Consider the following 18,424-nt stretch of genomic DNA (forward strand, 5'->3'; position numbering starts at 1 on the left):
CACACACACACATATCACACAACCCTCTCAGAAAAGGCAGTATCCGTCAATCAACTGGTGTTTCCTGCAAGATTACCTCTCCTCCCCCCCCCCTCCCTCACCGCCACTGTCTACCTCACAGAGAACTTCTCCCTCATTACTATTACACCCCCTCCCCCACCCCCCCCCCCCCACCCCCTGCCCTCCCACCTTCCCTTACCTCTCCCTGACGGTTCTTATGCGTTAGCTTTACGATAATAACGTCATTTTATTTTCGTTGTTCTCGTTCTCAGATAAAATTTTACAATTTGCAATAGAAAATGGGCATTGATGTATGTATGTATATATATATATATATATATATATATATATATATATATATATATATATATATATATATATATATATATATATATATATATATATATATGCAAACAAGCCTGAATGGTCCCCAGTTATATATATATATATATATATATATATATATATATATATGTCGTACCTAGTAGCCAGAACGCACTTCTCAGCCTACTATGCAAGGCCCGATTTGCCTAATAAGCCAAGTTTTACTGAATTAATATATTTTCTCAAATTTTTTTCTTATGAAGTGATAAAGCTACCCATTTCATTATGTATGAGGTCAATTTTGTTTTATTGTAGTTAAAATTAACGTAGATATATGACCGAACCTAACCAACCCTACCTAACCTAACCTAACCTATCTTTATAGGTTAGGTTGGGTTAGGTAGCCGAGAAAGGTAGGTTAGGTTAGGTTAGGTAGGTAAGGTAGTCGAAAAAACATTAATTCATGAAAACTTGGCTTATTAGGCAAATCGGGCCTTGCATAGTAGGCTGAGAAGTGCGTTCTGGCTACTAGGTACGACATATATATATATATATATATATATATATATATATATATATATATATATATATATATATATATATATATATATATATATATATATATATATATCTTAGACATTCTTCTGACTGCACATTCTCTCAGGATGGTGAGGAAGCAAGGGAGCCTCGGGGAGGCCTCTTCTACAAGCTTCAAGCCTCGACTGATGTAGTGAAGGCCACCTACTGGACGACGGTGTACGTCCCCCACACCTGCACTGCCACCCACCCCCCAAACCTCCCACACTGCCCCTTGGGCTCCTACAATCAACCCCATCAACGCTCAGACGCACTAGAGATTGAGGGAGGTGATTCTCTCACTGTGACACCCAGGTCTGTAACAGGAGATCTTTGGGGCTAGTCTTAGTGTCTACTTTTGCTTCCAAAGCAATTCAATTCCAGTTCATTTTTGAGTTATATTTATGGAATAATGAGTAAGTTCTGACTTTGTCTCTGATAACTTTTAATTATTTTTTTCATCTTCGAGTCACCGATTTGTTCAGCTTTCGTGACTAATTTTCATTGGCCTTCCTCACACTTTTATTCGTCTGATGCCAAAATTTAGAGCCGTTTATCTCTAATTAAAAAAAATCAGCAATATTAGAGGGCCATTTGAGCAATTCCGTTTAGATCAAATTTGTGGGAAAATTGTCGGATTGATATAATGCGATGGTTCACATATTTTATTATATAAATATATCACAATTCACACTACTGAATAATATTACTGCAAAAAAACAAAGAAAAAATAAATCAGAGACATTGAAATAATTAGGAAATAATATATTTGTGACAACTGCCACCTGACAGCTCGGGCAGAGTAGACCTCGTCTGGCCAAGGCTGTCAACGCCCCTTTTTTTGCCAGACTTCCCTACCCTATTGCGGCTAAAATATGCCACCTACGATTTTTTTTATTTTTTTTGTGATCAGGGAACCACAAATGAACACTTTTATAAGACGAAAGATTTGTTTCGATTTTTTTTTTTTTTTTGCGCCTGTGGGTGTTGAAGCCATTTGGACTCCTCGCAGTTTGAGGGTTAAATGAGCTTAAATGTGGTCCAAGTACTGTTAACTAAATACAAGAGATTATATTCAATATGATAAACTTATATTTTTTTATATTTTTGATAAGATCAACCAGTTTCCGTGGTGTAGACCAGTCGCCATGGTGTAGTGGTAAGACACTCGCAAGGCGTTCCTCGAGCACTTTGTCATGGGTTCGTATCCTGGCCGGGAGGATTTACTGGGCGCAAATCCTTAACTGTAACTTCTGTTAAACTCAACTGTAAAATGGGTACTGTGTTGTAAAATCGATTCTTCGTGGGTATTGTATTCCAGGGACCTGCCCGAAACGCTACGCGTACTAGTGGTTGTACAAGAATGTAACAACTCTTGTATATATCTCTCTCTCTCTCTCAAAAAAAGATAGGTGTGGTGGAGGCGGCGTCACTTCGAGTTACTCTACACCCTTATTTTGATAAAGTACTCGGAAATTTTCCTTGTAGCTATTGTCCAGATACTCCCCCAGTTCTAGAAAGTAATTATTGGTGATAAAGATAATTTAGTAAGGTGTCCTATACCGAAAATTGTTCGCAAGTCACCATTGTTGTGTTGATTTAGGGGCGGCAAGTCACCGTCACACTTGTTCAATCTGTTTGTACACGACGCTTTCTGCCCCCGGGTGCCCCATAGGTCGCTTCACTCCAAAGTTGACTCCTCCCTTCTTCAGGAAAGGTAGCCTTCAATGCATATTTATTATTTTTACTGTCTAGACATATGATTGAGATAAGATGTGATTATAATAAAATTAGATATAAGATTTATAGATTATAAGGAGTACTGGCTAGTACTATTAATTCTTATTAAGGATTTTGATTTAATCCTTACCGGAAGTTGATTGAATGTTCCAATACTTTTTTAATTAAGATATCCTTCTAGAAGCTTCTAGATTTTTGAGAAATCATGCACCAAGTCACGTAGACACCTAGGGCCCTATGGTCTACATGATCACAGATGGCATTGTCATGTAGGATCCAGATGCAGGATATAATGAATCTGTAGTGATTCTGATATGATTTTGATATTGATTTTGATATAATTTAGATATGATATAGAAATAATACATTTCTTACATAATAATATAGATATATAGTGGGCAAATTTCCCACAAAATTAACGTTCCGAAGTAGGAATTCTGCATACTAATGGAAAATATGTCAGAGAAAAACAAATGTTCTTAATGATTTCACCCACAAAAAAGGACATTCAACTAATTCCTGGCAATTACAGCTTGAAAGAGCCAGCCGACGGGAAGATGTCCCCTAATCTCGAATCCTCTCTGGAAGATGGTCAGATTACCGACCATCCTGGAGCCCAAGATGACGTAAGGAGCCAAGGTAGCGCCGAGCAGGAGTCAGGCCGCGCTCTCTTGACTGTCAATCATCACAAGACCAAAACATGGGTGGTGACCTCCACCACCACACAGGCTGACCTCCGCTACACCGTCACCGCCCTCTACACCCACTGTGTCCCCAACGATGCCCCCAGCGCCCCAGAGTGTGCCATAACCCCACGAAGAAGTAACGATTGCAGTTGTCCCCCAGGTCCCCCTGGTCCCCCAGGCCCGCCCGGTATACCAGGGAACCCTGGACCACCGGGGAGCCCGGGTACTCAAGGGCCCCCTGGAGAAAATGGTCACCGGGGCCCAAGGGGCCCTGAAGGACCTCAGGGTCAAGCAGGCCCGCCAGGTCCTGCAGGTAACACTGGCAACCAAGGGCCACAAGGGCCACAAGGCCCAGCAGGTAATCCAGGGCCGGTAGGGTACCCTGGGACCCCCGGCCCCCAGGGGCCCCCTGGTACACCAGGGGCGCCAGGATACCCTGGAGCACCTGGTGACTGTGACTGTGATAGTAGTGGGTGTTCCGGAGGGGGTGGGTGCACGGGAGGGGGAGGGTGCACGGGAGGGGGAGGGTGCACGGGAGGGGGAGGGTGCACGGGAGGGGGAGGGTGCACGGGAGGGGGTGGAAGTACGGATGGGGGTGGAAGCAATGGAGGGGGTGGCGGCATGGGATAGAGTACAGGAGAGGGGTAAAAGCATTGGAGGAATGCAACACGAGAGGAGGAATAAGCATCAGAGAGGGGTCCGTCTAATTACCGAAAGCTACCACAAGCTATCACAAGCTACCACAAGCTACACAAGCTACCACAAGCTACACAAGCTACCACAAGCTACACAAGCTACCACAAGCTACACAAGCTTCACAAGCTTCACAAAGCTTCCTGATAATACGTTAGTAATGAATAAATATGATATATTTACTCATTATAATGTTGGTGCTGAATGTACTCTACGAAAAAACAAAATTTTAATCTCAAAAAGTATCTTTTTATAAAGAAATTAGACGAAAATAAAGAGCTGGTGACGCCAAATAAAGTCGACGATCCAAGCGTCAATGTTGTGGAGCGACTTATCCAAGACAGATTGTTGCCTGGAGAGTTTGCTGGCATATCAGCCTCTTGTACACACGTCGCACTTCTCTGCTCAAATTGTCACAAATTGAAATAATGGTATAAACTACAATAATGCATAGTTACAATAATAGCATAAATAGCCAGAAAATATTGAAATTGTATTGAAAAATAGGTGTCTGGAAGTGAAATTAACTCCATGGGACAATAGTTTTGTTATATAGATGCTGATGATTATTCGCTGGTATGCGTTCGCTACTTGAACTACTATGCACTTACGTATCCAGAGATTAGTTCAGAGTAAAACCATATTTTTCCAAATTTTACATTACATACCATCATTATAATAGATAAATATGTCGTATTTCTTCATTACTTATATAATGCAAGGAAATTTTGGGGTATGATTAGGTAGCTAGGGGTGGCTTTTGGGTAAATACATGGACTCGCTCTGGGTGTGTGTGTAGAACCGTACACATTAGCCAATCAATTGTGTAATTAACATGCATTCATATTAATAATACATTCAATAACATCATTATAGGGGGTAAATGTCATATATCTTCATTACTTGTGTAATGCTAGAAGGCCGGAGTAGCACTGGGTAATTATAGATAGCTTTGGGAAAATACATGGACCTGCTCTGGGTGTGTGAAGAGCTACACACCAGCAAATCAATTGTCTAATTAACATGCATATATATGCTAATTAACCTTCAAGATTTATGTCAGAAGAAAGGCAGAGATGTAGACATTACTGTAGCTACATTTCAAGTAATATATATAATTTATGTGAAAGGCATTATATGGTTAAATAAATAATACTACATAATCGCCGGTATCCGGACACATGAACACTACATTCAATGCCATCATTGTAGTCGGTAAATATGTCATATTTCTTCAATACTTGTGTAATGCAAGGAGGTTTTGGGGTATGATTGGGTAGCTATGGCTGGCTTTAAGTAATTAGATGGTTTCGCTTCGGGTGTGTGGAGCTGTACACATCAGCCAATCAATTGTCTAATTAGCATGCATTCATATTAAAATTACATTCAATAACATCTTTATAAGGGGTGTAAATATGTCATATTTCTCCGTTACTTGAGTAATGCTAGAAGGCCGGGGTAGCATTGGGTAACAATATTGGTAAATACATGGACCCGCTCTGGTTGTGTGGAGCGCTGTGCACTAGCCAATCAATAGTCTAATTAACATGCATTCATATTAAAATTACATTCAATATCATCTTTATAAGGGGCGTAAATATGTCATATTTCTCCGTTACTTGTGTAATGCTTGAAGGTTTTGGGGTAGCATTGGGTAGGTTAAATATGAACCTTAATTAATATGTTCTATACCATCAGAAATTCCGAAACATACAATATCTTTTCAAATATTTGTCATTAAAGTATATATTCTGAAAATAATCATGTATTTTATTTACCCCAAAGTAGAGCACGAATATCATAGTGTCATAACCTGTGATTAGTAGTTTATTTTGCACCCCATACTCATTCCTTGAAGATTATTTACATTCACTTCTCGCTTGATAAGTTCAAGATCTTTTGAGTGCATAAAAAAATGTTTTAGAATTATAGTATTCAAATGGAATTAGTAGCGTATAGCTAACTCTAAGCAGAACTACTACTGTACCAGTAACCAGTAAAACATTTTAATTAACATTTCAGATCAGGTAAGAATTGAGACCACAAAAATCCAGTAGCATTTCTGTCACATTCGTTCATAGTTGAACCATTAAGAATGTCTCTTAAATGTTACCCAAGCACACATGTTTGTGGAGACTAAAGTTATTATCAATAGAAAGCAACAAGGCCCGATGGGTTTATTGCACCATATATAAAAAATAATAAAAAATACAAATGTTTATTCAGGTACAAGTACATACATAGAAGATGAGTTACAAACATAATGTTGGATTTATAGATAGAGCTAGTACATGCAATACCTAAAGCCACTAATACGCACAACGTTTTATGACAGAGGATATTCAATAGCAACAAAGCCAGATGGGTTTATTGCATCATATATGACAGGATATTCAATAGCAACAAAGCCAGATGGGTTTATTGCATCATATATGACAGGATATTCAATAGCAACAAAGCCAGATGGGTTTATTGCACCATATATGACAGGATATTCAATAGCAACAAAGCCAGATGGGTTTATTGCACCACATATGACAGAGGATATTCAATTGCCCCTGGGGAGGTTGGAGTAACTTATGAAATAAATAATGAACTTGCCGATCACATGAACTCCGATCATATATGCCGATGATATTTTGTTTCAGGGTCAAGATATTTCAAAGGTTCAAACGGTGTTGGATAATTTCCGAAATCTGTGTCACCATATGGGACTGGTGGTTAAGGAAGACTTTTGCTCGTAAAGAGGGAGTTGATTACCAACTTGGACTGCCTTTGAGCAGCCTGAGAGCAGCAATATTCAGGGAACATCAACTAAATTTCGGAGACTTGAGGCAAAGTGAAATTCACACCAGTTACTCCATCTATCATCATTCTATTATGCAGGAAGTACCGCACGTCTATGGGGAAGAAATGGTGCCCAACCACTTGGACGGTCAGGGATTGAACGCCGACCTGCATGAAGCGAGACCGTCGCTATACCGTCCAGCCCAAGTAGTTTGGCATCTGTCTGTGACAGCTGTAATCTTGACAGCAAAAAGTATTATTCATATCCAAGTTTAAGAGCAACGTGAAGCCTGTGAGAGGAAAAAATAGACACATTGGCTGCATTACAGAGATAGTCCGGAAGATAGTTCGACAAGTCCTCAGGAATGAAAGTCTTAACATTAATTGACCCCAGAGCAGGAGGGCCAGGGAGCTAATGCTCAACCTTGAGAGACATCAATTTGTGTCAGGTGAGAGTAAGACTAACCTCTACGCCCACCCGCACACCCACTGACCTTGGCCACACCACAGGAACAAAGAGAGAGAAAAAAGAGCAAGGGGGAAGAGGAAAGGGGGGGGTTAGGGTAAAGAAATGAAGAGAGAGAGAGAGAGAGAGAGAGAGAGAGAGAGAGAGAGAGAGAGAGAGAGCAGGGAGGGCGGGGTAGAGAGGGCCTGACGGGGACGGAAATAGCTCCCGCCTGCGGCTCCATCCTGCGCTGGCCGCTATGTGTGGTCATGTTGACAACTAGTATTTTTTTTTTAATTTTGCCCCGAGGGGCGAGTTTATTGGGCAGCGCCACTCATCCTGTGAGTGGACACACCGCCATAGTGACAGTATTGGGCAGCGCCACTCATCCTGTGAGTGGACACACCGCCATAGTGACAGTATTGGGCAGCGCCACTCATCCTGTGAGTGGACACACCGCCATAGTGACAGTATTGGGGCAGCGTCACTCATCCTGTGAGTGGACACACCGCCATAGTGGCAGTATTGGGGCAGCGTCACTCATCTTGTGAGTGAACACACCGCCATAGTGGCAGTATTGAGCAGCGCCACTCATCCTGTGAGTGAACACACCGCCATAGCAGCATGTACAACACTCCCCAATAGGAAGAAAACCCGCTGGGTTGTTCATCCTGTCACTTGTACCCAGACACAACTGGGACTTGCTTATAACTGTCTCAAGTGAACAGCTTATCAAGCAGGAGTTAGACTACTGACACTCCCGTGCCTGCCCAGTCTAACTGTTTATTTACCTTTCCCGTGATTTATCTGTTTATGCTTCAGGGCATGTTTGCAAATTTTGTTAAATCATCTTGGAAGAGTGCGCGTTGCTCGTCACTCACGATGAGCCAGAGTGCACTGGTGTGAGGTAGTCACCTTCCACTCATCTTAGGACAGTCACTCGCTATGGGTCGGCACTCAAATGTTAGTTAAGTTATAACACTTTATAAGTTTTGACTAAAACCATAATTCATTTATGACATAAATTAGTCCCGTTGTGAGTTGTGAGGACAGACTCTTTCCTTGTTCTGTTGTGAGTGGTGAGTGGGTGACAAACAGTGGCCCACTGTCTGTCACCCACTGCCTGGCACACACTGCCTGGCACACACTCCCTGGCACACACTGCCTGGCACACACTGCCTGGCACCCACTGCCTGGCACCCACTGCCTGGCACACACTGCCTGGCACACACTGCCTGGCACACACTGCCTGGCACACACTGCCTGGCACCCACTGCCTGGCACCCACTGCCTGGCACCCACTGCCTGGCCCACACTGCCTGGCACACACTGCCTGGCACCCACTGCCTGGCACACACTGCCTGGCCCACACTGCCTGGCCCACACTGCCTGGCCCACACTGCCTGGCACCCACTGCCTGGCCCACACTGCCTGGCCCACACTGCCTGGCCCACACTGCCTGGCCCACACTGCCTGGCACCCACTGCCTGGCCCACACTGTCACCCACTGCCTGGCACACACTGCCTGGCCCACACTGCCTGGCCCACACTGCCTGGCACCCACTGCCTGGCCCACACTGCCTGCCCCACACTGCCTGGCACCCACTGCCTGGCCCACACTGCCTGGCACCCACTGCCTGCCCCACACTGCCTGGCACCCACTGCCTGGCCCACACTGCCTGGCACCCACTGCCTGCCCCACACTGCCTGCCCCACACTGCCTGGCACCCACTGCCTGCCCCACACTGCCTGCCCCACACTGCCTGGCACCCACTGCCTGGCACCCACTGCCTGCCCCACACTGCCTGGCACCCACTGCCTGGCACCCACTGCCTGCCCCACACTGCCTGGCACACACTGCCTGGCACACACTCCCTGGCACCCACTGCCTGGCACACACTGCCTGGCCCACACTGCCTGCCCCACACTGCCTGGCACCCACTGCCTGGCCCACACTGCCTGCCCCACACTGCCTGCCCCACACTGCCTGGCACCCACAGCCTGGCACCCACTGCCTGGCCCACACTGCCTGGCACCCAATATCCCACTTGGCAACTATCAGGGGAAAGTGCCAAGCCATTACGAATATACACCACAGGGAAGGGATCAGGATAAGGATTTGGGATGGAACTGGGGGAGGGGGGGGAAGGAATGGTGTCCAACAACTTGGACTGTCCGGGATTGAACGCCGACCTGTATGAAGAGAGACCGTCGCTCTACCGTCCAGCCCAAGTGATTGGGTGTGACAAGAGAGGGAAGCTTAGCTTAACTAGCTGCCATCACCCACACATCGTGTCAGCAAGGCGGACAGTCCGCCTGCTGTCATAACATCGTGTCAGCAAGGCGGACAGTCCGCCTGCTGTCATAACATCGTGTCAGCAAGGCAAACAGCCCGCCTCCTGTCATAACATCGTGTCAGCAAGGCGGACAGCCCGCCTGCTGTCATATCATCGTGTCAGCAAGGCGGACAGTCCGCCTGCTGTCATATCATCGTGTCAGCAAGGCGGACAGTCCGCCTGCTGTCATAACATCGTGTCAGCAAGGCGGACAGCCCGCCTGCTGTCATAACATCGTGTCAGCAAGGCGGACAGCCCGCCTGCTGTCATAACATCGTGTCAGCAAGGCAAACAGCCCGCCTCCTGTCATAACATCGTGTCAGCAAGGCGGACAGCCCGCCTGCTGTCATATCATCGTGTCAGCAAGGCGGACAGTCCGCCTGCTGTCATATCATCGTGTCAGCAAGGCGGACAGTCCGCCTGCTGTCATAACATCGTGTCAGCAAGGTGGACAGCCCGCCTGCTGTCATAACATCGTTTCAGCAAGGCGGACAGCCCGCCTGCTGTCATAACATCGTGTCAGCAAGGCAAACAGCCCGCCTCCTGTCATAACATCGTGTCAGCAAGGCGGACAGCCCGCCTGCTGTCATATCATCGTGTCAGCAAGGCGGACAGTCCGCCTGCTGTCATATCATCGTGTCAGCAAGGCGGACAGCCCGCCTGCTGTCATAACATCGTGTCAGCAAGGCGGACAGTCCGCCTGCCACCATAACTCATGCCATATTTCCCGTTTCTAAACTTTCCCTTCACCTGTGCCTCTCTGTCCTCTTAAAGGACCCCCCCCCCCACCACACACAAAACAATGTGGTGGCGGAGACAGCGACGGCGAGAGAGGCGGTAACGACCACACTCACGGGCCCAGGAGCTGAAGAACGACTGTCTAATAAACAAACAAAATGTGGTTATACCAACACGTTTCTTCTGTCTTGTGCCGTGGTGGGGGGTTGGGGGGGGGGAGGGGTACACGGGGTTCCTTGTGAGGGGGAAGTGAGGGGGAGGGGGGATGGGGGTGGGGGGAGCAACGCACGCTACGTGCAGCGCACCTCGTTACGGGGCCAGGAACTGCGTCAGCGCCACGTGACGCCCCTCTGGAGGGGGGGGGGGAGGAGGGGGGGGCGGGACAACGTGCGGCGCCCTTGATAGTCTGACTCTGGAAGCGGAAGGACTTTGTTTTCGACTCACAGTCAGGGGACCCCGGGTTCGATTCCCCGCCGAGAGAGAATTGGTTGGGCACGTTTCCCTCTTCATGTAATGCTTCTGTTCACCTAGCAGTAAATAAGTGAACAGAAGCACTAGATCAAGAGAAGTTGGCTGTTGGGGAAGTCAATACGTCGACCTTGTGGGTCAGTAGGTCGACCTTGTGGGTGACGGGAGGGTTGCGTGCGGTACCCCGGCGGGGGGTGAGGAGAGGGCTGCGTGCGGCGCCCCGGAGGGGGGTGAGGGGAGGGAGGGTTGCGTGCGGCGCCCCAACTGGGGGGAGGGTGAGGGGAGGGTTGCGAGCGGTGCCCCGGTGGAGGGTGAGGGGAGGGTTGCGTGCAGCGCCCCAACTGGGGGGAGGGTGAGGGGAGGGTTGCGAGCGGTGCCCCGGTGGAGGGTGAGGGGAGGGTTGCGTGCAGCGCCCCAACGGGGGGGGGGGGGTGAGGGGAGGGTTGCGTGCGGCGCCCCGGCGTGGGGGGGATGAGGGGAGGGTTGCGTGCGGCGCCCCAGCGTGGGGGGGGGGGGGTGAGGGGAGGGTTGCGTGCGGCGCCCCGACACAGTGGGAGCGGAAGTTCAGGTGACGTAAATGAGAGACAGATTTAGAGTCTCGACTTAAACACTGTTAAGTATTATTCTGTATTGTCTCCATCTCTCCTTGTTCTGCCTGCTGTATCCTCCTTGTTCTGCCTGCTGTATCCTCCTCAATGTTCTGCCTGCTGTATCCTCCTTGTTCTGCCTGCTGTATTCTCCTCAATGTCCTGCCTGCTGTATTCTCCTCAATGTTCTGCCTGCTGTATTCTCCTTGTTCTGCCTGCTGTATTCTCCTCAATGTTCTGCCTGCTGTATTCTCCTCAATGTTGTGCCTGCTGTATTCTCCTTGTTCTGCCAGCTGTATTCTCCTCAATGTTGTGCCTGCTGTATTCTCCTTGTTCTGCCTGCTGTATTCTCCTCAATGTTCTGCCTGCTGTATTCTCCTTGTTCTGCCTGCTGTATTCTCCTCAATGTTCTGCCTGCTGTATTCTCCTTGTTCTGCCTGCTGTATTCTCCTCAATGTTCTGCCTGCTGTATTCTCCTTGTTCTGCCTGCTGTATTCTCCTCAATGTTCTGTCTGCTGTATTCTCCTTGTTCTGCCTGCTGTATTCTCCTCAATGTTCTGCCTGCTGTATTCTCTTTGTTCTGCCTGCTGTATTCTCCTCAATGTTCTGCCTGCTGTATTCTCCTTGTTCTGCCTGCTGTATTCTCCTCAATGTTCTGCCTGCTGTATTCTCCTTGTTCTGCCTGCTGTATTCTCCTCAATGTTCTGCCTGCTGTATTCTCCTCAATGTTCTGCCTGCTGTATTCTCCTCAATGTTCTGCCTGCTGTATTCTCCTTGTTCTGCCTGCTGTATTCTCCTTGTTGTGCCTGCTGTATTCTCCTCAATGTTCTGCCTGCTGTATTCTCCTCAATGTTCTGCCTGCTGTATTCTCCTTGTTCTGCCTGCTGTATTCTCCTTGTTCTGCCTGCTGTATTCTCCTCAATGTTCTGCCTGCTGTATTCTCCTCAATGTTCTGCCTGCTGTATTCTCCTTGTTCTGCCTGCTGTATTCTCCTTGTTCTGCATGCTTTATTCTCCTTGTTCTGCCTGCTGTATTCTCCTTGTTCTGCCTGCTGTATTCTCCTTGTTCTGCCTGCTGTATTCTCCTTGTTTTGCCTGCTGTATTCTCCTTGTTCTGCCTGCTGTATTCTCCTTGTTCTGCCTGCTGTATTATCCTCCTTGTTCTGCCTGCTGTATTATCCTCCTTGTTCTGCCTGCTGTATTCTCCTCAATGTTCTGCCTGCTGTATTCTCCTCAATGTTCTGCCTGCTGTATTCTCCTCAATGTTCTGCCTGCTGTATTCTCCTCAATGTTCTGCCTGCTGTATTCTCCTTGTTCGGCCTGCTGTATTCTCCTTGTTCTGCCTGCTGTATTCTCCTTTTTCTGCCTGCTGTATTCTCCTCAATGTTCTGCCTGTTGTATTCTCCTTGTTCTGCCTGCTGTATTCTCCTTGTTCTGCCTGCTGTATTCTCCTTGTTCGGCCTGCTGTATTCTCCTTGTTCTGCCTGCTGTATTCTCCTTTTTCTGCCTGCTGTATTCTCCTCAATGTTCTGCCTGTTGTATTCTCCTTGTTCTGCCTGCTGTATTCTCCTTGTTCTGCCTGCTGTATTCTCCTTGTTCTGCCTGCTGTATTATCCTCCTTGTCCATAAAATTTATGTCTTCTATGTCTTCGAATGTTTTCTAATGTCTTATATATCTTCTAATGTCTTCAAATGTCTTTTAATGTCTTTTATGTTTTGTAATGTCTAATGTGTCTTATAATGTCTTCTAATACAACACCCTCATGTCTTCTAATACAACACCCTCATGTCTTCTAATACAACACCCTCATGTCTTCTAATACAACACCCTCATGTCTTCTAATACAACACCCTCATGTCTTCTAATACAACACTCTCATGTCTTCTAATACAACACTCTCATGTCTTCTAATACAACACCCTCATGTCTTCTAATACAACACTCTCATGTCTTCTAATACAACACTCTCATGTCTTCTAATACAACACCCTCATGTCTTCTAATACAACACCCTCATGTCTTCTAATACAACACCCTCATGTCTTCTAATGCAACACCCTCATGTCTTCTAATACAACACCCTCGTGTCTTTTATTTTGCATCTTTATCATTATTTTTAATAATTTATCTTGTTTGTTTATATGTTTTATTATCTCAAACGTTATCGTCACATCTTCTGGTCTCGTATTATCACTACAAAGATGTGAATATTGACCATTTAATTACATAAATATTATCTTAATTCTTTTCGTCTTTAACTAAAAAAAAACTTTTTTATTATCACAAAGTTTTTTCTTATATTAACCGAAAAAAATCTTTTCGTGTTGAAGGAGTTATTTTAACCCTAAAAATTATTCCAAGTCAATCCAAAAGTGCCTCAGAGTTTGTGTTAAGAGCACTCGCTGAGTGAACACACTCACACTAAGTGGCCGCTTGCACTCCAAATACCTTTTTCGCTAAGTGGTAAACGCGTTAAGGTACCTGAACCTGTTGGTGGTCACCAGGGGCTTCTTGGGCACTCATCAAGCACCCAGGGTCACCTGGTGAGTACCTGACACCCAGGGTCACCTGGTGAGTACCTGACACCCAGGGTCACCTGGTGAGTACCTAACACCCAGGGTCACCTGGTGAGTACCCCTAACCACTGCTACCTAGCAAGGTATGGTACCTTAGTACCACATGGTACCTTAGTACCCAAATATTATCGACACCTCCACAGTCCATCCCTGAACGCACATTCCTCATATTGTCAGTAGTGAGAAATGAAAATCTATATTTAATATATAATAATATTATTATATAATATAGTTTTATTTATAGTTAGGCCTAGTGTACCATGGTTTAGGTGTTGTAGGTTTGTTGGCAATGTTGTTGTAATATCGTCACGCAGGTGAAGCACTTAAAAGTTTGCTTCGAACCCAGGAAATGTGCAAAGCTCTGTTCTCAGAAGCTCAGAACGTAGAATATTTTGAGGATGGGCGGAACATGATGGCCGCCTAGCCTGCGTGTTCCTTGGCCTGGTGTTGCTTGGCCTGGTGTTGCTTGGCCTGGTGTTGCTTGGCCTGGTGTTGCTTGGCCTGGTGTTCCTTGGCCTGGTGTTGCTTGGCCTGGTGTTCCTTGGCCTGGTGTTGCTTGGCCTGGTGTTGCCTGGCCTGGTGTTCCTTGGCCTGGTGTTGCTTGGCCTGGTGTTGCTTGGCCTGGTGTTGCTTGGCCTGGTGTTCCTTGGCCTGGTGTTGCTTGGCCTGGTGTTGCTTGGCCTGGTGTTGCTTGGCCTGGTGTTGCTTGGCCTGGTGTTGCTTGGCCTGGTGTTCCTTGGCCTGGTGTTCCTTGGCCTGGTGTTGCTTGGCCTGGTGTTGCTTGGCCTGGTGTTGCTTGGCCTGGTGTTGCTTGGCCTGGTGTTGCTTGGCCTGGTGTTGCTTGGCCTGGTGTTGCTTGGCCTGGTGTTCCTTGGCCTGGTGTTGCTTGGCCTGGTGTGGCTTGGCCTGGTGTTCCTTGGCCTGGTGTTGCTTGGCCAAGGTTTAGAGTCGGTGTCTCACATATAAGCGTTCGTAATCGGTTATTAACATAGTTATTAATTCTTTCAGTCTCCTACGTAATGGCCTTAATAGGTATACAATACATATAATGTGTATACCACACCATGGTTTGGTAGTATGTCATATTTCGTATATTGGTGATAGTGATATTTAGGACATATTCCATATTACTTTATGGTGTCTTTATGTTTTAAGTGTTCTACGTCTGGACGACCTTTTTGTATATTATGCGTCTTAATTAATTTATCTTTTCGATCATGATCATTTAATTCAAGTGAGATTTGTTTTAATTGTTAATACAATTAATGTACTATTGTATTACCACTGATATGTAGCTGTGTCAGTTCCAGAGATTTTGTCCATTTCTCTTGTCAAAATTCTGAGTCAATATTTTGTAGTATTTTTAGATACTTCCTTACTCGAGGATGTCTGCCAAGATCAACATTCTTTTGCCAAGAAAACCGAAAGGAATTGGAGCATTAGGTATAATAAATTTGTAAATAATCGTGTTCAAATTTCTTTTCATGGTAATAAACTTGGTGTGAAAAAAAGATAATAGTGTGGAACAAAGGAAACCAAAAAATAAGTTTTCATTTTGTACTGAACCAAATAAATTATAAAAATACATATGTTATAAGCTCACTAACTCTAGTATCACAGATTGAGAACAACAATATTGAACAGGAGACGACAACAGAAGATCGGAGAACATTCAGGTTCCTGCGCATCATCTTGGTGTTCGCGAGCATCTACTACGCCACAAGCAGTACTCACTACTCATGCTCATCCATCAGTACTTGTAGGTGCAACATATCTTCGCCTCAAGGACACGTGATTTACCACGAGTCTCGAGGATCCAAGTTCATTGGTCAGTCTTGAACATCAAAATTAACTATTCTTCGGTCAAAAAGAAACAAGTCTTCGTGTATCTTGGAGGACCAGGTCGCGTATCTCTCTTGAAGGAGTGACTGTCTCTTATCATCAGGTGTTTCAGACTTGATGATAAATATATCGCCAACAGTCTTGAAGAACATGGCATCAACGTAGCTTTTGACAAGGCAGGAGTCTCCAACAGTCTTGGAAGCCCAGTTGTTTTACGTTACGAAGACTTGGATTTCGCGTATTATGGAGTATAGTGATAACAGATTACATGGATGTTCCATGTATATTATTGTGGTTGTTATCACATTACACAGACGCTTCCTGAAGATGATAGCGACTTTAGATTAAATGCATATCAAGAAGGTTCAAGTACTGGGAGAACATTAGAAGGTTGTCTCAACTCCAACACAAGCCAAGCTTTGGAAATCACGATTATCACATACACGTTCTTGTCACTGCTGACGTCACATGGTGTATGACACTTCTCATATTCACTTCATTTTCGCCATCCAACAGCTATACAGAGATGCCTCCAGCACTTGTGCCTTCCAGCGCTCACAAACACCTGCGTATCCAAGACCATCAGCACTTGGTAGTAAGCACTTCATTCATATCTTGAACATTTGCAGAATCTACACAACAGATGCATTTCACACAGCTTCAGCAATTTCCAGCCATTGAAAATTCCACTGCCAACACCGACCTTTGCGAGGTTACGTGGCTTCGTAAATAATGAAATATCACAATGGAAGCACAGTACGCAACACTCAGTAATAAATATTTGACTATTTAGAATCCTCAGCCTTAGACTCCACGTCAGGGGACTTGTGAGGACTTCACTAGTAATCTTTGGGTCATGTTCTTGGTGCAGATCATACTCAAGTGAACTGCATGCCGTCCGAATCATGGTTAGATTTGTCGACTACATCTCACCAACTTGTTGCGTTCTCCTTTGTCTAAAACGATGAGTTCAGTGATGGGCTGCGGGGGAGGAGAGTGGCGGCCGATCAGAGATCCCAGCATGCGGGTGACTGAAAGCTTCCGTTGCTTGGGGGACCCGTTGCCTAGCAGGTTTCCACTGTTGCTGCCGCGTTGCGCCTTCACTTCCTTGAGAAAACTGTCGAGGGCGTCTGCGACGGGCACACAGCTCTCGGCCGTGGAGACCTCTGAGAAGCGGGCGGAGTGGGTGAGGGCCAAGCTCCTGGCCTCCACCTCCTCTACCTCCCGGAGGTGTCCCAGGTCGCTCTTGTTGCCCATCATCAACACGCTCGCTGATGGCCGCCGCTCCGACAACTCCTGAAACAACACACAAACGCAAAGTTAGTGACTTGAACTTGCAAGTAATCTGTATATACACCGTATATATGACTGAACAATTTGTATACAATATACAAGTGTGTATGAGGGAGTGTTGTATGATGTGTAGCAGGTGTGCACACACCTGGCAAGACAGTGTGTATGAGGCAGTGTTGTATGATGCGTGGCAGGTGTGCACACACCTGGGAAGACACTATGTATGAGGGACAGTTGTATGATGCGTGGCAGGTGTGTACACACCTGGGGAGACTGTGTATGAGGGAGTGTTGTATGTTGCGTGACAGGTGTACACACACCAGGCAAGACAGTGTGTATGAGGGAGTGTTGTGTGACAGGTGTGTACACACCTGAAGACAGTAGAGATAGTTACCTGGAGAGTGTTGGCGGCCCATCTGTAGGAGTGTTTATCTGTGATAGCGTACACGACGACGAAGGCTTCGGCCCACTGGAGGTGAGCGTCGGAGGAGTCCTCGCAGCTGGCCCAGGTGTCCATGATCTCCACGGGCTGCGGCGCCCCGTCCACCTGCAGCACACACTTGTACAACATATCTGCAACAACACACAACACACACCATAAGTATCAAACTAAAGTGTATTGAAAATATACTCATATGTTAAAGTTTTGTGTAAGTAAACTCCCCAAACATACAGGAATTCACTGATAGTTAAAAAACAATTAAAAACATTGAAATTTTTAAGATTGTGATATATGGGAGCGTTTAGAGGTGGTCTCACCTGTGTCAGATCTGTACTCCCCGATGAAGCGCTTTGTGAGGTAGCGGACGGTGAGGGCAGACTTGCCCACCTCACTGCTACCCAACACAGCCAGGCGCAACGGGCTGTTGTTGCTGTTCCTCTCATCTGTCTTCATGTTTCACTCCAGCACTCGACACTCACTAAACTATAATCCAATGCACTCCACAGCACTGCACTGAACGACGCACCGAGTCCGTAATGGTGGTACACGTGTGAATATTGTTGAGATTATCACTGGTAGTTGTCCGTCTCCAGTAACTGGGAGAGGAGCGAGGATATCCTGGGAGGAGGAGCAGCGCTAGGCTAGGTGCCTTGAGGGGTTGTGATGTGCTGTCTCACGCTCCCGAGCCTTTATACCTTCCCTCGGGAGGGTAAGGTTGCCAGCCCGGCACATGGCAACCCCACATTCTCCCAGACACTTAAATACTTGTGGGAGTTACTTAGATTCTTGTGGCTCTGAGGTGAACTGAGTTATATACAGAGGAGTCTCTTGTGTTTATATTAACGACTAGAGGAACGTTTGTTGTTGTGGGATGTTTGGGAGGTTAGTTAT

General features: G+C 46.1%; 2 protein-coding genes across 2 annotated transcripts in view; one reads left to right on the forward strand and one right to left on the reverse strand.

Annotated features, from left to right (window-relative positions):
* The window catches only part of LOC123754533 (uncharacterized), a 10,263-nt gene extending 3,500 nt beyond the window's left edge, over nucleotides 1-6,763 (forward strand). The window contains exons 3-6 of the mRNA XM_069326735.1: nucleotides 989-1,215; nucleotides 3,173-3,813; nucleotides 6,042-6,046; nucleotides 6,668-6,763. Of these exons, the coding sequence (XP_069182836.1) occupies nucleotides 989-1,215; nucleotides 3,173-3,813; nucleotides 6,042-6,046; nucleotides 6,668-6,763 (969 nt within the window). The remainder of the gene's footprint in view (nucleotides 1-988; nucleotides 1,216-3,172; nucleotides 3,814-6,041; nucleotides 6,047-6,667) is intronic.
* An 8,736-nt stretch (nucleotides 6,764-15,499) lies between these two features.
* On the reverse strand, nucleotides 15,500-18,210 carry LOC123754262 (ras-related and estrogen-regulated growth inhibitor-like protein). The gene is made up of 3 exons (XM_045736496.2): nucleotides 17,851-18,210; nucleotides 17,486-17,664; nucleotides 15,500-17,094 (listed from the first exon to the last, which is right to left on the reverse strand). Exons 1-3 carry the CDS (start codon nucleotides 17,984-17,986, stop codon nucleotides 16,708-16,710), a joined length of 702 nt encoding a protein of 233 aa, XP_045592452.1. The 5' UTR covers nucleotides 17,987-18,210; the 3' UTR covers nucleotides 15,500-16,707.
* Between the last annotated feature and the right edge of the window lie 214 nt (nucleotides 18,211-18,424).

This window comes from Procambarus clarkii, chromosome 18, assembly GCF_040958095.1.
Source record: "Procambarus clarkii isolate CNS0578487 chromosome 18, FALCON_Pclarkii_2.0, whole genome shotgun sequence".
Lineage (NCBI taxonomy): Eukaryota > Metazoa > Arthropoda > Malacostraca > Decapoda > Cambaridae > Procambarus > Procambarus clarkii.

Coding starts and splice junctions, on each gene's coding strand:
- LOC123754262 (XM_045736496.2), bottom strand. CDS start 17,986: ATGAAGACAGATGAGAGGAACAGCAACAACAGCCCGTTGCGCCTGGCT. Junction 17,665..17,850: donor GGAGTACAGATCTGACACAG/GTGAGACCACCT, acceptor GTGTTGTTGCAG/ATATGTTGTACAAGTGTGTG. Junction 17,095..17,485: donor GGGCCGCCAACACTCTCCAG/GTAACTATCTCT, acceptor GTGTTGTTTCAG/GAGTTGTCGGAGCGGCGGCC.